The sequence below is a fragment of the Vollenhovia emeryi genome, unplaced genomic scaffold (genome assembly GCF_000949405.1).
Source record: "Vollenhovia emeryi isolate VEMERY1.0 unplaced genomic scaffold, V.emery_V1.0 DF939208.1, whole genome shotgun sequence".
NCBI lineage: Eukaryota > Metazoa > Arthropoda > Insecta > Hymenoptera > Formicidae > Vollenhovia > Vollenhovia emeryi.
The window spans coordinates 811,075-830,685 of NW_011967158.1; the positions used below are offsets into that span (position 1 = coordinate 811,075).

General features: G+C 41.1%; 1 protein-coding gene across 2 annotated transcripts; it reads right to left on the reverse strand.

Annotated features, from left to right (window-relative positions):
• Window positions 1-1,844: 1,844 nt before the first annotated feature.
• Window positions 1,845-18,753, reverse strand: LOC105561364 (nucleosome-remodeling factor subunit NURF301). Of its 2 annotated transcripts, none has more exons than XM_012011276.1 (24): window positions 17,639-18,753; window positions 16,467-16,749; window positions 16,025-16,233; window positions 15,552-15,908; window positions 14,227-15,390; window positions 13,886-14,076; window positions 12,251-13,727; window positions 11,894-12,029; window positions 10,948-11,225; window positions 10,668-10,805; window positions 10,476-10,583; window positions 10,125-10,336; window positions 9,644-9,886; window positions 9,220-9,430; window positions 8,757-9,071; window positions 8,241-8,426; window positions 7,860-8,090; window positions 7,185-7,521; window positions 4,658-4,862; window positions 3,655-3,917; window positions 3,216-3,383; window positions 2,777-2,972; window positions 2,356-2,440; window positions 1,845-2,238 (listed from the first exon to the last, which is right to left on the reverse strand). In XM_012011276.1, the coding sequence occupies exons 1-24, from the start codon at window positions 18,714-18,716 to the stop codon at window positions 2,036-2,038; spliced, it is 8,274 nt and encodes a 2,757-aa protein (XP_011866666.1). In that variant the 5' UTR covers window positions 18,717-18,753; the 3' UTR covers window positions 1,845-2,035. The 2 variants fall into 2 exon arrangements, with proteins under 2 accessions (XP_011866666.1, XP_011866665.1); XM_012011275.1 differs by having other exon boundaries at window positions 10,948-11,258.
• Window positions 18,754-19,611: the final 858 nt, after the last annotated feature.

Consider the following 19,611-nt stretch of genomic DNA (forward strand, 5'->3'; position numbering starts at 1 on the left):
CGCCTATATGTGAGTCGTCGATTATAAACAATTTCATAGAAAATTTATTTATGTGATTAAAACAACGCATAAGTAAATAGAATCGTAATCGCTAGCTTGCGTGTGAGCACGAGACGATAAACGAATTTGTACAATTTATTATGCGTGTAATCCTAAAAAATAGTCTTACGGCTATACGATGACACAACTGCAGTCCTCTTCTTTTCTTTTCTCTTTCATATCGGATACATTACAAAGAAAGTAGTAAGGTGGAGTTAGCATCACTCTCGACCGTCTCAAGTGTACTCGTCGGATAGCCGATCGTTCCACCTCCTTTTTTTTTTCGCGCGACTCGGACCATCGGACGTGAAATCACGGTCGCATATTGTATGTACATACATAAATAATAACGTAACACGATGAATGGCGCATGAATTCTGAACCACAACTTACAGCTACTGCATGAACTCGAAGTGAACGTGACGGTTTACGCACGAAATCATGTCTATCTAGAGTCCTATACGTGTATAAGAAAAAGATTCTCGATATACAAAAAATAAACTTGCAGATATTGTTAGATACATGTCATAGCGAAGATTTAAACCTTCACAGTCCTGTATTTCATCAATTCGAGCTCATAGATTTTGTTAGCTTACATCGGTGTTGGATAATCTAGTCTCACATTTCTCTTAAAAGCTGTTGTGACGACATTCGTTGCGCAGGAAATAATGTACGGTCAGAAAGGTCGTGCAATAAGTTTTCGGAATATTCGTACGTGTCATTGCATGAATATTCGTACGTATCATTCTTTTACTCTAATACGTCACTGCACACATCCAAAATCTATAATGCCTCGCATGATAGACTGTATTTCTGAAATTTCGTCATAAAACGTCGGACAACCTTTCTTACCACGACTGTACCTCCACGCGAGAACTCAACGTTAAAATCATAAATAATTAAGTGGGATTCCAATCTCTCTTAGAAGCGATTCACGCAGTGTGATTTTATTCCGGAGACGAGATAATTTTGCGACTCGAGAAGAGTCGCTTACATATCACTTATATGTACTTTATACAGTGGGTATCACGTTGTTACAAATTTGCTCCATTTCCTGCCAATCGAATCTATTCCATTTATCCCCTTGTAAAAAATACACAAGCAATGTTATAACGCGAGGAAGAGGCAAGCCTGCGTTTCGCATGGTCTGAATGCGGCTTCATAATAATGTTCGCTATTCGCGCGACAAATGGAACATTCTCATACAGATGCTCATGTAAAACTGTCGCTGAACGTTACTTGTCCGAGGGAAATTACTTTCGTAGAAAGAAGTTCTTTCATTTCAAGTGTTGCAGGAAGTGTAAAGAGGATTTGAAGAATGACTTAGAACGATGAATCGTCGACTGTAAAGAGTTAAATTGGACGGCTAGTGAGTGTGTTAAAAGAACAAAACGGACCGTATGATTGTCACTAAACCTTCCATTTCTACATGTCCAAAAAGAGGACACAGATAAAAAGGGATTCCAGTAATAAACGAAAAATTATTATATTACATAATTATATATTATATTTTAATAACGTAATTATTAAAAAAGTGAACGTTACTCGTACTATATGGCTTATATATTTTTTTTACGCAATAATAGACGACAAAACGAAGGTATATTCTCGGAGATAAAAATTAAACTGCGATACGGCATGAGCGGTAAGTTCTGGTCTAAAATTCACACTTCGTACAGCACAATTGGAGCTGAGAACTCAGTAAATTGCAGTGTGGAAGGGTGGGGTGGGGTGGGGTGGGGGTGGGGGCGGGGAAGAGGAAAATGTTCACACAACTATAATAAATAGTGGAGACCGGTGCCTTCTCTACTTTTACATACTTAAGTCTATTCCGAGAGAGTTTCAGTTTTTTTCTACATACTGTACTGGCACAAACTGTTCAGTTTTCTGCTTTCCATAAAACGCACTGCACTAAATTAATTCTCGTGCACTCTCACTTCGACTCGATTCCAAACACGGCTACATTGGTTTTTCTTTTTTTTTCTTTTTGATTGAATTACTTCCCTTCCGAGAACTTCTCCCTCAGACTTTTAATCTTGTGGACGAAGTACGTCTCTAGGGATTCAGCGCATTTGAAAAATGGTGACTCCTTCGGGTTGTAATACCGACAATTATCGAATATCTTCGTCATGTCACCAATGAACTCGCTCAGTTTCTTATAGGACCGGTCATTTATCCTTAATTCAATAGTTTGCAAGTCTAAAACAATAAAATATGCATATATATTATGCTCAACGAAAGACTTACGCTTTTATATCAAAATGATACATCTGAAGAGAGAAAGATTACTAAAATGATAGTTATGCTGCTACTTACCCATTGGTTCCTTTATCACTTTGTAATAATCTGGCGCTTCGTTAGGGTCTACCGGTTCCATAAACGGCCATGCACTTTTATGAGCCTATAACAATTTGCACATTCTGAATATCGTGTGTCTTACATAATCTTTTTGAACAGAATGTTCAAACCTTAACCAAAATTAATGTTTTCGCATTCGAATATATCCAGTGTATCAGTAAAAAGTACATTACCTTTTTAGCTTTTTCACTTTTATTTGTTTTAATAAATAATAAAAAAGCAGTAATAAAGAAAATAATAAAAAAACTTTTACATGGCAATTTCTAGTAATTGACTATATAAAATTACTTTAAAACCTTTATCAGAGATATTTTCTGCTAAGACTAAAGAACTAATTTAGACGAATCGTAGATAATAAGGTAATGAAGATGATCTATACCTGTATTTGCTTAATTAATTTCTTTAACAGATCGAGGTCTTTTGCGTTGAGGTTTTTCATGTTAGCAAAGTTGACGGAGGAATTGCGCTGGCAATTTGGACAAACATACTCGTCGATGTTGTCGGCCTCTGATTGAAGAATGCCGACACATCGGCCGTGGAACCAATCTTGGCATTTGTCGCAGCATATGTAAAATCTTGAAAAGAAATTAACGCGTCACTTCTAAATTTTCACGGTATAATAAAAAAATTTAATAAAAAAATATAATTAAAAATATAATATTAAAAATTATGTAATCATGTGTAATTTAATATTAACATTGCATATATTAAAAACATCTATATTAAACGCACGTACAAGCATATAAATATACTATACTTTTTCTTTTTACTAGATATTTCCATTTACTTAATTCCTTGTCGATGCATAATGCACTTACTGAGATTCGTCATAAGGCTGTTTACACAGGCAATACAACTCTTGTGTATCTCTCGCATGTCTGCATTCTGTACAAACGAATTCTGACAGAGACTTGCTTATTTCTTCGGTTATGCCCACACAGTCACCGTGGAACCAATTATTGCATAAATCACATCCCACGTAAAACCTTTAAGGAAAGATCAGTATTTGTACAACTTTACCAATAGCTTATAATTGGCATTAAAGTTTCGTTTTAAATTTGAATATAATATAATTAACTAAAAAATATCTTACTGCCACTATGATTCACTACGACTGCTGACAGTGAGGTTATCGCGTAAATAAGACAAAAATATCGCAATATCGTGTTTTCCAGTTAAAATAAAACGCGATACTTGAAACGTAACTAAGAAAAAATATATTTGATAAAAATTGAATAAGGTCTCATACGGTCTTACTTTGTCTCGTCGTAAGGAGTTCTGCATAAACAATATAGTTTCTCTTTCTTGATGCGAGACGCGGCCGACGAACCTCCAGGAGGCGTTGTACTGTTACTCTGACCCTTATGCTTTTTCGGTCTGCTACTACCACTTCGACTGGATGGGCTAACTTGCTGAGCCACTTGAGCATTTGCCTTTCGCTTCGCACTGCCAACCTTTACTTCGTCCTGTTTGTGCCTCTCTGCTTTCGTTCTGGTCGCGAGTTCCGCTGAAAGGTCCTTCTGCAAAGATATTTATTGAGAATATTTTACGAAAATCCCGAGTTATAATCCGAACGTACGATGTATTTCAAGATCTCATCTTCAAATCATCTTAGATAAAATTGCGATTCTATGTTATCTCGTTATGAAATGTTTATTCTTTTCTGTTTTTTTTTTAAATATTTAAGGTCAAGGCTCTCGAATTCAAGATGATTTGGTAATGTGAAATACTTTCTCTTATTTCTTTTAAACCATTTAGTGTCCACAGTATCGAGCTAAGCCATACTTCAGTTAATATTTCGGTATTGCATGATTCGGCTTGCAACGTCCTAAAAAGGCCTGTTATACAATACATCCTTTGTCGCTGTCGAATATCCCAACATGCGACAGCGACGTATTGTATAAGGCCCGGTCTACAATGAGGCATTCATCGTTAGTCAAAAGCCGGAACTGTATGTTGATCCTTTTCCTTTCTGGGTAGAAGAAAAAGGATCGACATATAGTTCTGACTTTTGACTAACGACTCATTGTAGACCGGGCCTATGGTCTAAAGGCTATTACAAAATGAAGCTACAGATCTCACTGGATGTTGTAAGTCAAATCACAAACCGAACAAATATTTCTGTCCATCATAGAAATAAAATATGACTTACTCGAAGTTAAATTCGACAATGTGGACCTAGGCCATTATTATATTACATAAAGATACATAACGTAAGATATTTATTCATTTACTATATTATACATGTGATTAACATTACCTGTATATCGATCTGAAGCTCTTTCTCAAGTAAAGCTCTCTTTTTAAGAATGTCTTTTTTAAGAAGTTCTTTATGCCGGAACAATAAAACCTGCATTCGGGAATGCACTTGCAGTTTTCTCCGCTGCTCTTGGCTGTCTTTCAATTTTGCGGCTCGGTTTTTAGGTGACGAATCATTATCTAATGCCTCCGATAGTTTCGGCATTCTAGAAGTTTTAAAATTATGTACACATATGTGGCATAGTTTTAATGCCGTATTGTTAAGACGTATCACTGAAATAACTCATTATTAACTTTTTATTACTATGATGTAACCGTTATAAACATATTATTTTATTATTGTCAGAATATACATAGTTTGTCTTGACAGTTGTCAATTTGTTTAAAGATAATTTGGTTAGAGAATACAATTGAAGTTATTGCAGCGATAAAAAGTTTGTTCATATATTATTCCAAACAATCCGTCTAATTTCTTACATAGGTAATACAATTTTTCAAAATGTTGCAAATTGGTGTTTTTTTTTAAAGAAAGAGATGTCTGGCAAAAATGGAGACAATGAAATAAGAATTATAAAGATATGAACGAAAGTGTTAAAAATTAATAAAAGTATGGTAATAACGCTCGATCTTGACATTTTCGCAGTAAAAAGCTGAATATAGAAGAGACGAACTACGGTTAAAGTGATATATTAAGTTTGAGATATATTGTATGATAGCGAGTTTAATATATATACTTATAACTCTGATTTTCAAAATCCTATTCTCTCTCCAAATTTTTGTGATTCAAATTGAATTCGACTGCGATCCAAACAACAATAAAGAGGAATTGAACGAAAAAATTTGTTTATAGGTTTATTCCAACAATATTAAACATAAAAATTTAACAAAGTAGAAAAGTAAAATAAGGGCTATTTTGTTTGAAGGTGTTTTCAATTACATTTCGAATTCAACAAACTTTCTACATACAAATTGAAATATATTATGTTATGGATAACATAATATATGAATACTTGAATTTTATTTCGAAAATATGAAAATGTTATTTTTTTCATGTTTAAAAATATAATTTACATACATATTTTAATGTAGTATTTACTATTTTATACATTATTCCTGATTATAATATTGTATTGTACAATTTCATATATAATATAAATGGTCATGATTATAAAAGTAAAAAGTTTTAAAAATAAAAAAGACTAACAAAACAAAAGCTTAACAATCCAAAAGTGAATTGATTGCTTGTGCGCAGCACTGACAAGTAAACCCACCAAAGTGGGGACACACCGATTTTGACGAGTGTTGAATATATTGTTTTTTAGCTCAAAATAAGAGACACGTATTTTTTTATACGTGCTCACACGCACTTTGAGGTAGTGAAATACCCCTTTGAAGAAAATTTGATTTTCTCTTTCGGGGCGAATATTGACAAAAGTGTAAGAGCTAGAAAAAATTTTTTAAATGAATATTGAATGGTTTCAAAAGTACTTTAAAACTGTGAGCAAAAAAGGTCTTAAATTTGTTCTTTGTCAAAATACTCTCACCACTCAACATTTTTTATTACAATTTTGAATATTTTTTAGCAAATGTACCACCAAATTAAAACTTATTTTATTACGGTTCAGCCGTATATAATAAAGTTCAAAATGTAATAAAAAATGTTGAGTGGTGGGGGTATTTTAAGAAAGAAAAAATTAAAAACCCTTTGCTCATAGTTTTAAAGTACTATTAAAACTATTCCATTTTCATTAAAAAAAATTTTTTAGCTCTTACACTTTTGTCAATATTTGCCCCAAAAGAGAAAATCAAATTTTTTTCAAAGGAGTATTTCACCACCTAAAAGTATGGGCACGTATAAAAAAAATACGTGATCCTTATTTTGGGCTGAAAAACAACATATTCAACACTCATCAAAATCGGTATGTCCCCATTTGGGTAGGACTTGTACGTCCATACTAGGGCTTGTAAATTGTGTCAATAATTTAAGAGATATTTAAGACGATCCTTAAATATATAAGAATTGACTGTAAAGTCTTTGTGTGCACTTGGGCACACAAGAGCACACTAGAGCAAGCAATCGAATTCGCTATCAGTAACTATGATTACAGCGTCAGATTTAAAAATGAAAGTTAAGAAAATAGACTCAAACGAGAAATGAGCAGCCAACCTCAATACAGTAGCACAACTTTTATTTGAGAGATGGAAAAAGAGAAAAATAGATAGAGATAGCTTTAGATAAAAAGAATAGAAAAGGAGAATAAAGATCATAATAAGGGAGTATATGGGTACGGTATTATTTAAGCATTTCCAGGTTCAACAACGATTCCAACTTGTTTTGATATGGTTAAGTTCATTGTATCTCAAATGTTTGTAATTTGTCGGTATAATTATACATCCTCAATAATCACTTTGAAAAGATGATCAAGATAGAAAAAAATGAGTTGCGCTACTGCATTATATAGCATGTTAACGGTTAATGGAGCAAGGAACATGATCATGCTATTTGATTTGTAAGTTGAGCAGCTTACTTTGGGGTAGTTTCGCGATTGTCTTGCTTTATTGCAGGTCTTTTCCTGGGTGTCTCCACCCAGTCTTTGTCATCTTTGTTGTCAACCCCGCTAGACGACGATTGCGCGTTTGTTGGCGTCGTCGTTGCTGTTGCTGCTGGAATGTTTGACGACGGCGCCGGCCGTTTGCGCGACGGCGGCCGCGGCGTGGTTGCCGCGGGCGAATTATGAGTCTGATTGCTAGTCACCGAATTCTCTACGCCACCCTTCATTTGCTTTTCCTGGTAACGTTGCAGCTGTAACAATTTCTCTTCTATCTCCGGATTCAGATTCTCTTGTTTCAAAGCATTTTTGATTGCTAAAATCAGAAATAAACAAGAGCATTTAGAACGAGAAAATATTTTAGAAATGTTTCCTAAATAAAGAGTTCTTGTAGAAATTTTTGTTACAAAAATTTATACAAAAATCTTAAAAAATTTCTGTTAATTTCCCTATTTAAGAACATTAATATTTTTTTAATAACATTAATATTTCTCTACTTAAGAGCATTAATATTTTTTGTATGAAAAATATTTGGGAAAATTCACTTATGTAAAAAAATATACTTTTTATAAAATCTTTTGTGATGTACAAACATGTTCTTCAAATTGTATAAAAGCACAATTTATGTGTGTTCTGATTTTCTTGCATACTAACTTTGTTGAATGTAATCTGGGGTCAGTATAAATTTATTCGGCGACGAGTCGTTTCCTTCTTTCGTCGATTGTGACGACGGTTGCTGGCCATTAGCTATATTAGCCTTCTGCGTGTCGTCCTCTGTCGTGTTTGCCACGCGTCCCACTTGCTGAACGACCACTTTCGGTTTGTCCGTCGATTTCGGTGTTGTTTGCGGAGTTTTTGGAATGGTTTCGGTGGTGCTTTGCGATTCTAATAATAACATGGAGAGACATGCATTGCAAAATATTAGTAATTATTTTCAAAAGTGTTGTATCCTTTTACAAAAACATTTACAACCAAATACTCGTTTGTCATTTCACATGCTTTGAAACAGTAATAAAAAATGGAAAATTTACGTACCATTGATAGACGATGGGGAAGTTGTAGACTGTTGCTGTTTTGGAGTTGATGATGTTGAAGTATTTGTAAGCGAAGTCTGCAAATTTTGCGATTGCTTTTGCTGATTGTTGGACGATTGGGCTGGTTGAACAGCCAGGTAAATCTTTGTCGGTCCCAAAACACCTTGCTTGCCACCCGATGCATGTGCTGAAATTGATTAAAAATGTGTTTGTTAATTTAACTTAGTACATTGTTGATAGTTTTGTTTTACGTAAAAACTAATGATCGTGATCAACTATTTTTCATACATCAAAATTTTGGAAATAATGTTTACAATGTACAAAAGATCGAAAAAACAATTAAACTTAAAATGAATGACAATTTAAACCCTCCGTGTCTCTCTACACACGAATAAACCTGTCATTGGTTCATAACACAGGGAGGAAGACAACCGGAGTTCATCCGGCTAATAATGCGTCAATATCCAAACGTGACCTTATCAATAGGTCGCATTTTTAAAGCGCCTTAAATGCCAACCTTTCAGAAGCTGCTGCTTGACTTGTTGCTGCACCATATTTAATTGCTGCGGTGTAAAATCCGAGCCTTGCAAGCCCTGCAGCACAATCCGCGGGCCCTCGGCTGTACTAATGACTTGTGCTGTCACACACTTGATCACCGTGCCAGGTGGTTGTCCTGCCAATAAAGTAGCCTCGACAGTCTCAGAAATTGGAGTCGAGACGGAACTCTGAGTCGTCGTCACCGACGCGGTGGAAACTGCGGTGGTCGTAGTCGTGCTCGTGTTTGTAGTCACAGCTGATTGCGTAACCGTTGAAGCTTGCGTGGTTTGCAGAGCTAAAAGTGTACGTCCATTCTCAGTACATATATAATATTCGAGGTATAAAAGCGAGAGGTCAAAATACAAATTCTTTGAATTTAATTGAACTTTTCGTTAAAAAGTGTGTAAATGATTAACTAGAGTTTAGATTAATTAGAGACTAGCCTTGTTGTTTATTGGCAGCAACAGTGCCTTTCACGATAAATCCGCCATTAGCCGAGTTCACGTGCATAATTTGATTGGACGTGTTGCGTATTACAACTTGATTGCCGATCGCGGTCAACTGGGCCTTGCCTGACGCCAATTGCTGGACCAGGTTTGCGTTCGTGACCATTATCGGATTACCGCTTATTACTTGTCCACCGGAGGATATTACCTGCAATATTTTTATACAACATATAAATATAAATAATGCAGACGTTATGTGCGTATATTTATTACAATTAAAATTCGCGAGTCTGGTATTTATTTTTTCAATGTGTTCTCAATTAAATCCTTTTCAGTTTTTTGGAATTTATAAAAAAACTAAATGATACTCTATTGAATTTATAATAGTTTACTAAAATTTCATGATTTGATTCAAATTTACCTGCGCGGCTTGTCCTGCGTTGGTGACTACAATAGTGTTCTTTGTTGTTTGAGCCACTGTAGCGGGTGCCAGAGTCACGGTTGCGGCTTTCACACGTTGAACCGTTTGTACAACCTGAGCTTGCTGCGGCGTTTGCGCTTGTTGCACCGCCAAATTCGGCGTTGCCTTTGCACTCGGACTGGTCTTAGTCGCAGTTGTATTTTCCGTCGCCGTTTTATTGCTAACGACAGTCATAGTCTTCGCCTAAAATATATCAATTATAATAAATCAAATTGCCACATAAACATTTGCGCTCATATTGATTGTGATTTGTTACAGTTTTCTATAAATAAGTTTATTATTCTTTATTTTATTCCTCAATATCAATTTGTTTCTATGATCTTATCAATGACATTTATCGATGACATTTTATCTTTATATGCGCTCTTCTATAAATTAGAACAATGGAATGTGTGAAAAATGTGTTTTTTCAATAAATTACTTGTGGAGTAGTTGTAGATGTTGTCGAATTTGTTTGAGCGCCTTGTGCAACGGTAGTGGCCACAGTTTGGCTTACATTCAGCACATGCAGCTTCCCGTCCGGCATCTGAACCAACTGCTGGCCCGGCAACAAGCCGCGCACTTGCAACTTTCCGTCTGGTCCTCTGAGAATTTGCACTCTTTGCTGCACTTGCACCGGTGAACTAGTAGTGGCTAAAAAATATCCGATTAAAACAATTGAGATAAACATTTCTAGAAAGAGGATTCGTATATTGTGTATCAATCTTTTGAAAATGAGAAAAAGATTTTCTTCCTCAACGTTAATATCACTTTAAATAATAAGGAAACTTACTCGTTGGTGTCACCCTGATCAAGGATTGCTGATTTAGTCCTTGGGCTTGCGGCGTTTTTGGTAAAATACTGGTAGGACCGGACACAACTTTGGTGGTTCCATCAGCAGCTAAAACGGAGCAATACGTCAGTTTATACAAAATCAACTTCGTCGTATGATCTTCGCGCTCGAATATGAGAGTAAATGGCTTACACTTGGTCATATAAATACGCCGTGTACCAATAAACGTTTTGTTTTGCGTAGGAGTCGTCAGGAGAGAAGTCAACTGCGACTTCGTGCTATTCGGGTTCGCTGGAATCGCGACTTTCGAGACCAATTTAACTGTGCCGTCTGCAAACAACATTTAATGTAACTTTCGTTCCAGTTTACGTTAATTGTTTTAACAAACAAGATGAAATATATACACATATATCTTACTGTGTGCCTTTTTCTTACAGTTTTGTCGCGTGTAATTTCGTTTTACATAGCTTACCGTGAGAGGAGTTGGCTGTGACTTTGACGAGTTGGGTGGCGGGCGATGTCGAGTTTGTGGATTGATTTTTGAAAGTCTCCAGAGCACGCTTTTGCTGATGAGCCGCCCGCTGTAGACGCAACTGCTGTTCCATCTTCTCCTTGATCTCCTCCGGCGTCGCTTTACCACTCACAAGCTGGTCGCCAGTCAGACCGGTCGTGCCACCCACCGAAGCAGCGGTGGCGGCGGTTTTATTACCGCCGCTGACGACCACCGACTGCGGTGCTCCTGAGCGACTCCTAGTAATAATCTGCGCATTAGCCTTCTCTAACCTGGAGACAGGACAGACACACCAAGCGGAGGGTTAGTTCCCAGTGGAAGAAAAGCAAGCGGTTAAAGGTTCAGCAGTCAGATCCACGCTTAGGATGTTCATCCTCGGCGCAGATTACGAAAGCGTAAACAGAAACACGTTTCGCATGATGACGCAACTCGTTCTCGAATCGAGAGAGATTTCTTTCACTCATTTCCAATAGAGAGCGAAATATGCATTCCCAATTTTCTAAAACTTGCAATGAACTCGGAGAAACATTTGCTCATACTGTTAAAAAAATATCTGGGGTAAATTCTCCGAGATTTTAACTCTATCTCTCTTCTTTGTAATAATAAACTTTTAATTTCCCAACTTAATAAAATCTTCTTGAAGTATTACCTACAAGGAAAGAACTTATACTAAACGTTAACATTATTTCGATGACGTTAGTTCGACGTTTTTACACCAAGAGCATTACAAAAATCGTTATTTAACATTCTTCGACTAAAACTTGAGCAAACTCGATCAATAACACAGCAATTGTAAGATAAGAAGAATGTTTCGAAGAGAATTTCACAAACGTTAGACACATGAGATAACATGCAAGTACTTTGTTGCCAGACAAAACACATCACATCAATCGTTGCGGATCTGTACCTGTCGCCGTATTGTTTGATCTCCCACAGCTCCAACTTGTCTTCATCGACCCATTCTTCAGTGACTTGTGGTTCGGTGCTCTGCGGAGATTCCGGACGCTTCCTTTTTCTCAGGCCGCTCCTTATGGACGTTACCTCTGTAAAATTTGTGTAACGTGAGTGATTTTAGAAGAAGTCACGTTATACCTTAATACTCAGACGCCCGCCTAGCGAGAGAGAGAGAGAGAGAGAGAGAGAGGTCCAGTTCAAACCCTGGCTGAAGTAATATTTTTCGCAATGAATTTCTTTAATTAGAATTTGCCAGTCGTGTCGATCATTTGTTTCCTACATTAGTTCACATATTATCTTCTATACAAACCTCTGACTTGTTTCGGAAGTTCGAGCGGTATAACGACCTTCCTACGCAGATACTGAGTCCTGTCGAGAAACTGCCCGACGTGCCGATGCTTCAGTATCTCCAACGACATGATCTCCGTATCGGTGGTCATCTGATTCTTGCCGTCGGTGGACACCGGCTTGGCCGACATGTCATCCCATCTGAGACAGGCCCAGAGTATCCTCAGCTGAATCGCGGCAGCGGCCAGCGATTTGAGGCCAACCGTTCTGTACAACCAGCAAGTCTTGAACAGAGGTCTGGAGCAAGGATACGGCCACACCGACATGTTTGCCTTGGCTTGATGATGGAACCCTTGCACGGGTATCTTACCACCGACGCGGGATAATTTCCTCAATTCGTGCTGAGGCAGTATTAGAATACTACGCTGCTTGTTCTTCGTGCAGAAGGTCGAGCAGAGCGGATACTTGACCGGCGTGCGTTTCTTCTTACGATCAGCCATCGTGAACGCCACCTTCTTCAAATAAATCTTACCCTCCGTCGCCGTCGTCGTGTATATCCGCTCGGTCCCATCGGCGTGCAGCTCTTTGACGAATGTACTCCGCTGCACTGTCCTGCCTCTACGGTTCACGATCATCACAGTCTTCGCGCTGTTCTTATTCGTCGTCGTGGTCGTGGTTTCCGAAGAGACGGTCGTCGAATTGCGATTAACGGCAGAATGCTCCTGCTTTACGCCACCCGCGTTCTTCACCGTCTGCTGAGTCGTCGTCGTGATCGTTGTGGTGGTTGTAACGACGTTACTCGTTGTGACGGTAGTCACGCTGGTATTCTCCGTATGCTCGTTCTCGAGCTTGATCTTCTTCGGAGAGGAAACGGCGTTCTTTGTCTTCGCCGTCGCTGCTTCCTCGTTGCAGTGAGTTGCCGTCGCCACCGCCGATTCCAAGTCCCGCCTGATCGCGTCCTTCGAATCGTCCAGGGTTTCCGTTTTCACGGAAGTCACTGCGGCCTGTAGCGAGGACTGATTGTTGTTGAGAGCGTTTGCCTTGCGTATCAGCGAGATCAGTTCGCGCTTCAGCCGCGTCTTTCGCATGCACATAGGCGAGTAACAGGTGTCGACGAAATTCGGAGTGACTGTCTGCGCGGTGTTAATTTGCACGGCGTTGTTCTTGCCGACGCTATTCATGTTACAGTAGCGCGAGTAACAGCCACCGTTCTTGCATAGCTTCATGGTAGCCATGTATTGCGAGCGCACCTGCTGGATGCGCTTGCTAATCGCCGTCAGCATTTCTTTCCCGGGCGCAGAGGTGGCCGTTGTCGTCGTTTTGCTTTCTTGCTGTTGTTGCTTGCCGGCAGGCGACGACAAAAGACCTTGCAGAGAGCCGTCTCCGCCACCGCCAACGGCGTCTGTATCGTTTTCTTCGTGATTCTCCATATCAACCTCCGAGGAGTCGCCGTCCCCACCTTTCTGATTTGGCGTCTGACTCGCTTCTTTCGTCTTTACCTGCAACACATTGAATTTACAAATTATAAAGATTCAAGATATATTATGACACATAGTTTATAATATTAATATTTTGTTGTTGGAATAATAGATTTGTGCATAAAACGATTCCCCAACGATGTAACTGCATATATTATTTAATAAAGACATGTACTTACAGATTGCAATAACTTTCTTTCTTCCAAAAACTTCAAATGCGATCTGCGAGTCAGGAAATCGTCGATCCTCGTCTTTTTCGCCACTTTTGGATAATGCAGTCTTCCAGGACTGGTTAGTGCCTTGTTGATGTCAATCTCTTCAAACTCGGTAATCGGAGTAAAAACCTTTTCGATTTTCATACCGGCTAAAACTGAAAGATTTTCCATTTAGTATTTTGTTACGAATGAAGTTACATTTTACAAGTTACATTTTAAAATATTTTCTAAATTATCTTTAATTATTAACTTGAAAAATCTTTTTATATTCGATTAAAATTCAATTTTGCGAGCGCGTTACATACATGACAGATTCATCTTTTTTTCTTGTTTAACAGATTGGGGTTCCAATTTTACTGATGGAGAGGGATTAACACCGTTCGTCTCGCCGTCGGTCGTAGGTTCCTTCTTTATAGTTTCCGTATTACGTTCCTGTTTTATCGCATCACCTTCTACACCTTCTTCTTTGATTTCTTGTTTCACAATACCGTTCTCCGTCTTACTCGGGCAGTATTCTTTGATGAGGAATTCATAAGTGGGCGGATCGAGCGCGAGTACTTTCTGGCCACTTTGATCCTTGATCTGTACCATAATTTTCTGCGGACCAGCGCGTAAGCCCATCTTCGTCATGTCCGAGAACCGATGACGGCGTCGAGCCGATATCCAGAGCCAACCGCCCTGGCCGTGCACCCGGTACTCCTCGCCCTTCTGCTTCCACACCTGATGCTTGAGGCCGAGCGTGTACTTGACAAAGTTGAAGAGCCGATTACGCTCCTCCTCGTCCTCTTTCTCCTTCTTTTCCTTCTTATCCTGGCGTTTTTTCTCCTCGCGCTCGAGCGCGGTCACCCGTTGCAGTTTTACATGACCGAGCTGGTCGTGCCACACACTCGCAAACACAACGGATTTGATGCACGCCTGCAGAACAATAAGAGTGCGCGCAAAGTCTCGCGGATTCACACACGCTCCCACCGCCGCGGTCCATGGTTTTCGCAGTAGCGGCCAATTGGTGTGCATGTACGACGCCTGAATATTGCTTTCGAGCTGCAGAATCGTTTGGCGTAGGGTACTGACTAACAGGGCACGGGTGCCCGTCAGAGTGCCCACCCACTTGAACTCCGATGCTTGCGTGAGCGAGAACTTGTGCGACAAGTGACGCTTCTTATCGCGTTCCTCGTTCCTCTGGGTCTTATTTAGCGCGATGGTGTTGGTGGTGTACTGATTGACATACGATTTGAAGTTATTGTCCATGCCCAATTTGAATAAGTGCGTGCCAGATGCAATTTGATGTGCCTTCTGACGTGTCACTCTAGTATTGCCGTCACTTTCGGAATCCTTTAGACTCTTGTCTAGCTTCTCTTGCTCCTCCTTTGACAACGGCGCCATGCTTCGTCTCTTTATGTCGTCCATGTTAAAAGTTCGTGGTTGTAACGATCCAGTCTTCGATCTTGTCACGATAGTATGCTTTTTGCCTGGAAAAGAAACATTGGTGTAATAAAATGCTATGAATATATGTAGACAGGTTCAATTGTTCCATGGGAACCTGCTGTTTCAGAAAGTTTCTTTTAAATATGGAAAAAGCAAAACAGCAATCAACAAAATTCAATGTTACTAGATTATCGTAAAGTCTCACCGTCTTTTCCCATTTTCTCCTCTCCTTCTAACGTCTCTTCATCAATATCTTCCGACGATGACGTAGAGGCGCTAGTTTTCGCGGTTTTGTCCGTATTCGCTGCGGTCGACGACGCTTCGGCGTCGACCTCGACAGTCTCGCCGACCACCTCAGGTACTTGTGTAGCTGGAGTCGACTCATTACTGGATCCCTTTGTTTCACCCTGTTCCGTCATTGCCGTACGCTCATCGAGAGAATCTGTGTTCTCGTGCATCTTGCGTATCATTTCCTCTGCTTCCTGCCTCTGCTTTTCTTTCTTTTCCTCCTCCTCTTTCTCCTGTTTCTCTTGCCGTTCTTTTTGTATCTTTTGTATAAGATCTACAATTTCAAAAGGCAATAATTTTTTAAAACATTTAATACACACACGTAAAACTTTGATATTCGATATGTCGACTGGGAGATTAAAAAATGATATTAAAGCAAATTGATCTTACTGTTTTCTACTTCCAGATACGATTTCTTGTTTCCTTTGAACTGATTGGTGATGGTCTCTGTGAGTTCCATTTGACGGATTATTTCCTCCTTGTAATCCGACAACTCGCGGCAAAGCGCTACTTCCATTTCATTTTGATCTAACACATGCATCAGCTCGTCTAATTGCAAAGGCGAGCTGTAATACCACACCTCGCCGTCTTCGCTCTCACTAGAAAATAAAATCACAATAAAGATAAAACTGAAAAATTATATACGCACATACGTGAAAATAGAATCTTGTTTAGTCTCTTGCACTCCAAACTTCTTATTGGAGATACAATCTCGTAAAGTGAAAGAAACATTCTTGCTTTAATGTTTGTTACATAAATGCAAGAGACAGTTAATTGGAACTTGGTAAAATCTCAATCGGACATGCAGATACATTAGGATCAAATCTCTTACACAAAAACTCTTCTTGCGAGAAACCAATATTTTCTGCCGTGTCTGTCGAATCCTAAATGCTCTTGTCTACATAATGATCCGTTCTTCTCAACGTCGGGAATGCAATCCACGACACCCATCACTTTGTGGGCTTTACATGTACTACACTGCCAATCCTCGGTAGGAACATCGACCAGAGGCGGTTCTACACATTCTAAATGAAATACAGCTGGGCAAGTCTCGCAACACAATAGATCTCCTAGCCGATGACAAACTCTGCAGTGATCATCGTAGTGCATGGCTCCTGTAAAGCATAGACATTGTCCATTCCATATTCTCTCTTGATAAAATGTGACTTTTTGCCAACATAAGGTTTTAACTTAAACAATTAACTAGCTTCAAAGTCATACGAGCAAAAAGGTCAATTTATTTACACAAATGCAAAGTAATGAAGGAAAGGAGCCTCGGTGGTCGAATTGGTGAGACACGTCCGCCTAGTCTTCCTCCGAAAAGTCCAGGTTTAAACCCTGGCTGAGGTATAATTTTTCACAATAGACTTTAAACTAAAATTATTTAGATGCTAACATCTTGTCTTATTCCTCTATTACTTTGTATTTGTGTTTTCACATCGAAGCCTTGTGAATTTTCTCAATTGTTTAAATTTATTTAAATCGTAAAATTTTATGTAAAGAAACTGTTATAAAATGTAAAGTTGCACACACATAAATAATGTTTCTAATGTTCCTATAACAAGGTTTCTATTCTAATTACAAATGTGTAATTCTACATAATTTATGTAAAACGCAGACTCATAATATTTGAAAAGTAATTTAGAAAGTAGACTAGGAAATAGTTTAATTTGCATAAAAATAAATGTCTGTAAAACGGAGCAGTTAAATCGTTTGCGAATGACAATGTATGAATTCAAATCATATCAAATAAATCAGAATTGTACCTTGGTGGATATTGAAAGATGTCAGTAGACATGTCTTTTAAGTCTTTCGCGTTTAGTTTCATATTAAAATTGAATAATTGATTAAAGTTCCTGTCTCTACAATAAGTGATGTATCAGCGTGGACACGGTAAAGTTTTTTCCCCGCTAATTTTCAACAATCATGCAGTACGTCAGACGTGCAGTACACAAAAAGGCTTCAGCGCATAAAATGTTACATATTTATGTAACGTTGTCGTACCTTCATGCAGCAGATCCTCTCTCACAGGGTTTGTGATTAAAAATTGATCTGTTAAAAACTGTAAGACCTTGATTCTATCCTCGATGGCAGTAAAAGGATATTCAGTATTGGTTAATATCTGTAAAATGTTCTGATCGAAACTCTTGTCGCTCTCCACGTACGAGCGCAGCGTCTCTGGCCACGACATAGAGTCCACGAAATACAGGCTAACGTTCACCGAATCCTTCTGGTCCAGCGGGCCGAAGTGCGTCTGCTGCGAGTCCTCCTCCCGCAGCAGCGCCTTGATCAGCATGATGTGAATCTCGGCGAGCAGATTGGTTTGATCCTCGCACACGAGGGCGGCGCAGAAGTCCTCGAATCTGAAGCTGGAGAGGCGCACCAGGGTGCGAAAGTGCCTGAGGACCTCGTAGACTGAGAGCGACGGCATGACCAGTTCCTTGGGGACCAACAAATCGTCCGAGGACTTGGGCAACACTAACGGGGGCAGCTCCCGGTTCTGCAGCCACAACGGCTCCGGGCTGGGTGGGCGCTGTTGAGCGAGCAGCGTTTTCCTGGGCGTGCCACTGGTAGTGCTGTAACTGGACAGCGAGAAGTCACTGTCGCTCGAGGGGTCGGGCTCCTCTATGCTCTCGGAGGTGTCCACGTCGCTCGGCATCGGCTCCTCCTCCGGCTCGCTCTTCTCGCTCGACTCGTCGCCGAAATCCGAGCCGTAGTGATACTCGGAGTCGTGATAATCGACGTTGGGGTTGTAGCCGCGACGCTGGTACGCACCACCTGTGGCTCCGGCGTGGCCGCCCTTGCGCGAGTGCCGGTCGCGGGCGCTCCGCGGCTTACGCTGATTCCTCGTGCTGCGCTTGCTGCTCTCCTCGCTCTCCACAGAGGGTGACGTCGGCCGCGAAACCGTTGGCGTGCTCGGCTGCGAGCCCGGTGTCTCGCCGCCGCCGCCGAGCGCGCCGCTCGCCATCCTGTTCTGCAGGTACTTGGGCTTCTTCATCAGGTGATACTGGAACTTCTTCGGTCGCTCCATCACCACGGACTTGGGCGGGCGCCCCCGCCTCTTCGAGCCCCTGCCCGTCATTATTGTCGTGTACCGCCGTGGTCCTTACGCTCGACGTCGTCGTCGTCGTCGTCGTCGCCGCCGGCACCGGCGCCGTCAACCTCGTTTCGGAGTGCGGGCCCCCGCGCGGGGGGACTGGCGACGGGACCTACCTGCCTGTTCTGGCCTTCCCTCCTGCCGCTCACCTCGCCCGCCACCTCCTCACGTCTCTCTCTCTCGCCGCGCCGCTCCTCTCCTCTCCTCTCCCGGTTCCTCGCCTCCTCACTCAGCACGTGGCGCGCGTGCTCGCACGCTTGTAAACAAACACGAGTGACATCGCCGCGGCAACGAGCTGGATCCGTCCATGATGTCCGATGCACTCTGATCTTTGCGCCATTTCTCACGGCCCACGGTCGGTTTCGCGCGGTCACGTGATCAAACACAATCGCCGCCGCGACGCGATGCCCCAGCGGCGTGCACGTACGCCGCGCGTCACTCCCGTACGCGCGCGTGCCGTTCCTCGCTTCCGGGCGCGTCGTGCGTACCGCGAAAAAAAGCACTCGCCAAATTCGAGATAGCGAAATCGGCGACGCGAATTACGCCAGAAGGGGGCCTCTAGCTGCGCGCGATGGTGGCAGTAGTGGTGGTAGTAGCGGCGGCGACGGTGGTGGTAGCAGTGTCGGCAGCGGCGGCGGCATCGAATGGAGTCGTTGCCGTCCCTGAATGGCGGAGCGGCAAGAGAGAGCGGCGCTGCGATTGGCTCACCGGCGCGCCGCCATGTCGGCCGTTCGGGGCTCGGCTACGGCGGAAAGGACGGCCGGGCGGCCGTCACGGCCGGTTTCCGCTCGACGCCGCGGGCTCCGCGAGCCCCGGCGACGCTCCCGGGCACGTCGGCGACGCTAACGGTGGCCGCGCGTCCCGCGATCGCACTTGCACG

Bases quoted from the DNA above. Each gene is read 5' to 3' on its own strand.
- LOC105561364 (XM_012011275.1), bottom strand. From the start codon at position 18,716: ATGACGGGCAGGGGCTCGAAGAGGCGGGGGCGCCCGCCCAAGTCCGTG. The intron at 10,584-10,667 runs GTAAGCCATTTA...GCTCCGTTTTAG, and splicing joins GCGTATTTATATGACCAAGT to CTGCTGATGGAACCACCAAA. The intron at 4,863-7,184 runs GTAAGCTGCTCA...TAAAACTTCTAG, and splicing joins AATCGCGAAACTACCCCAAA to AATGCCGAAACTATCGGAGG.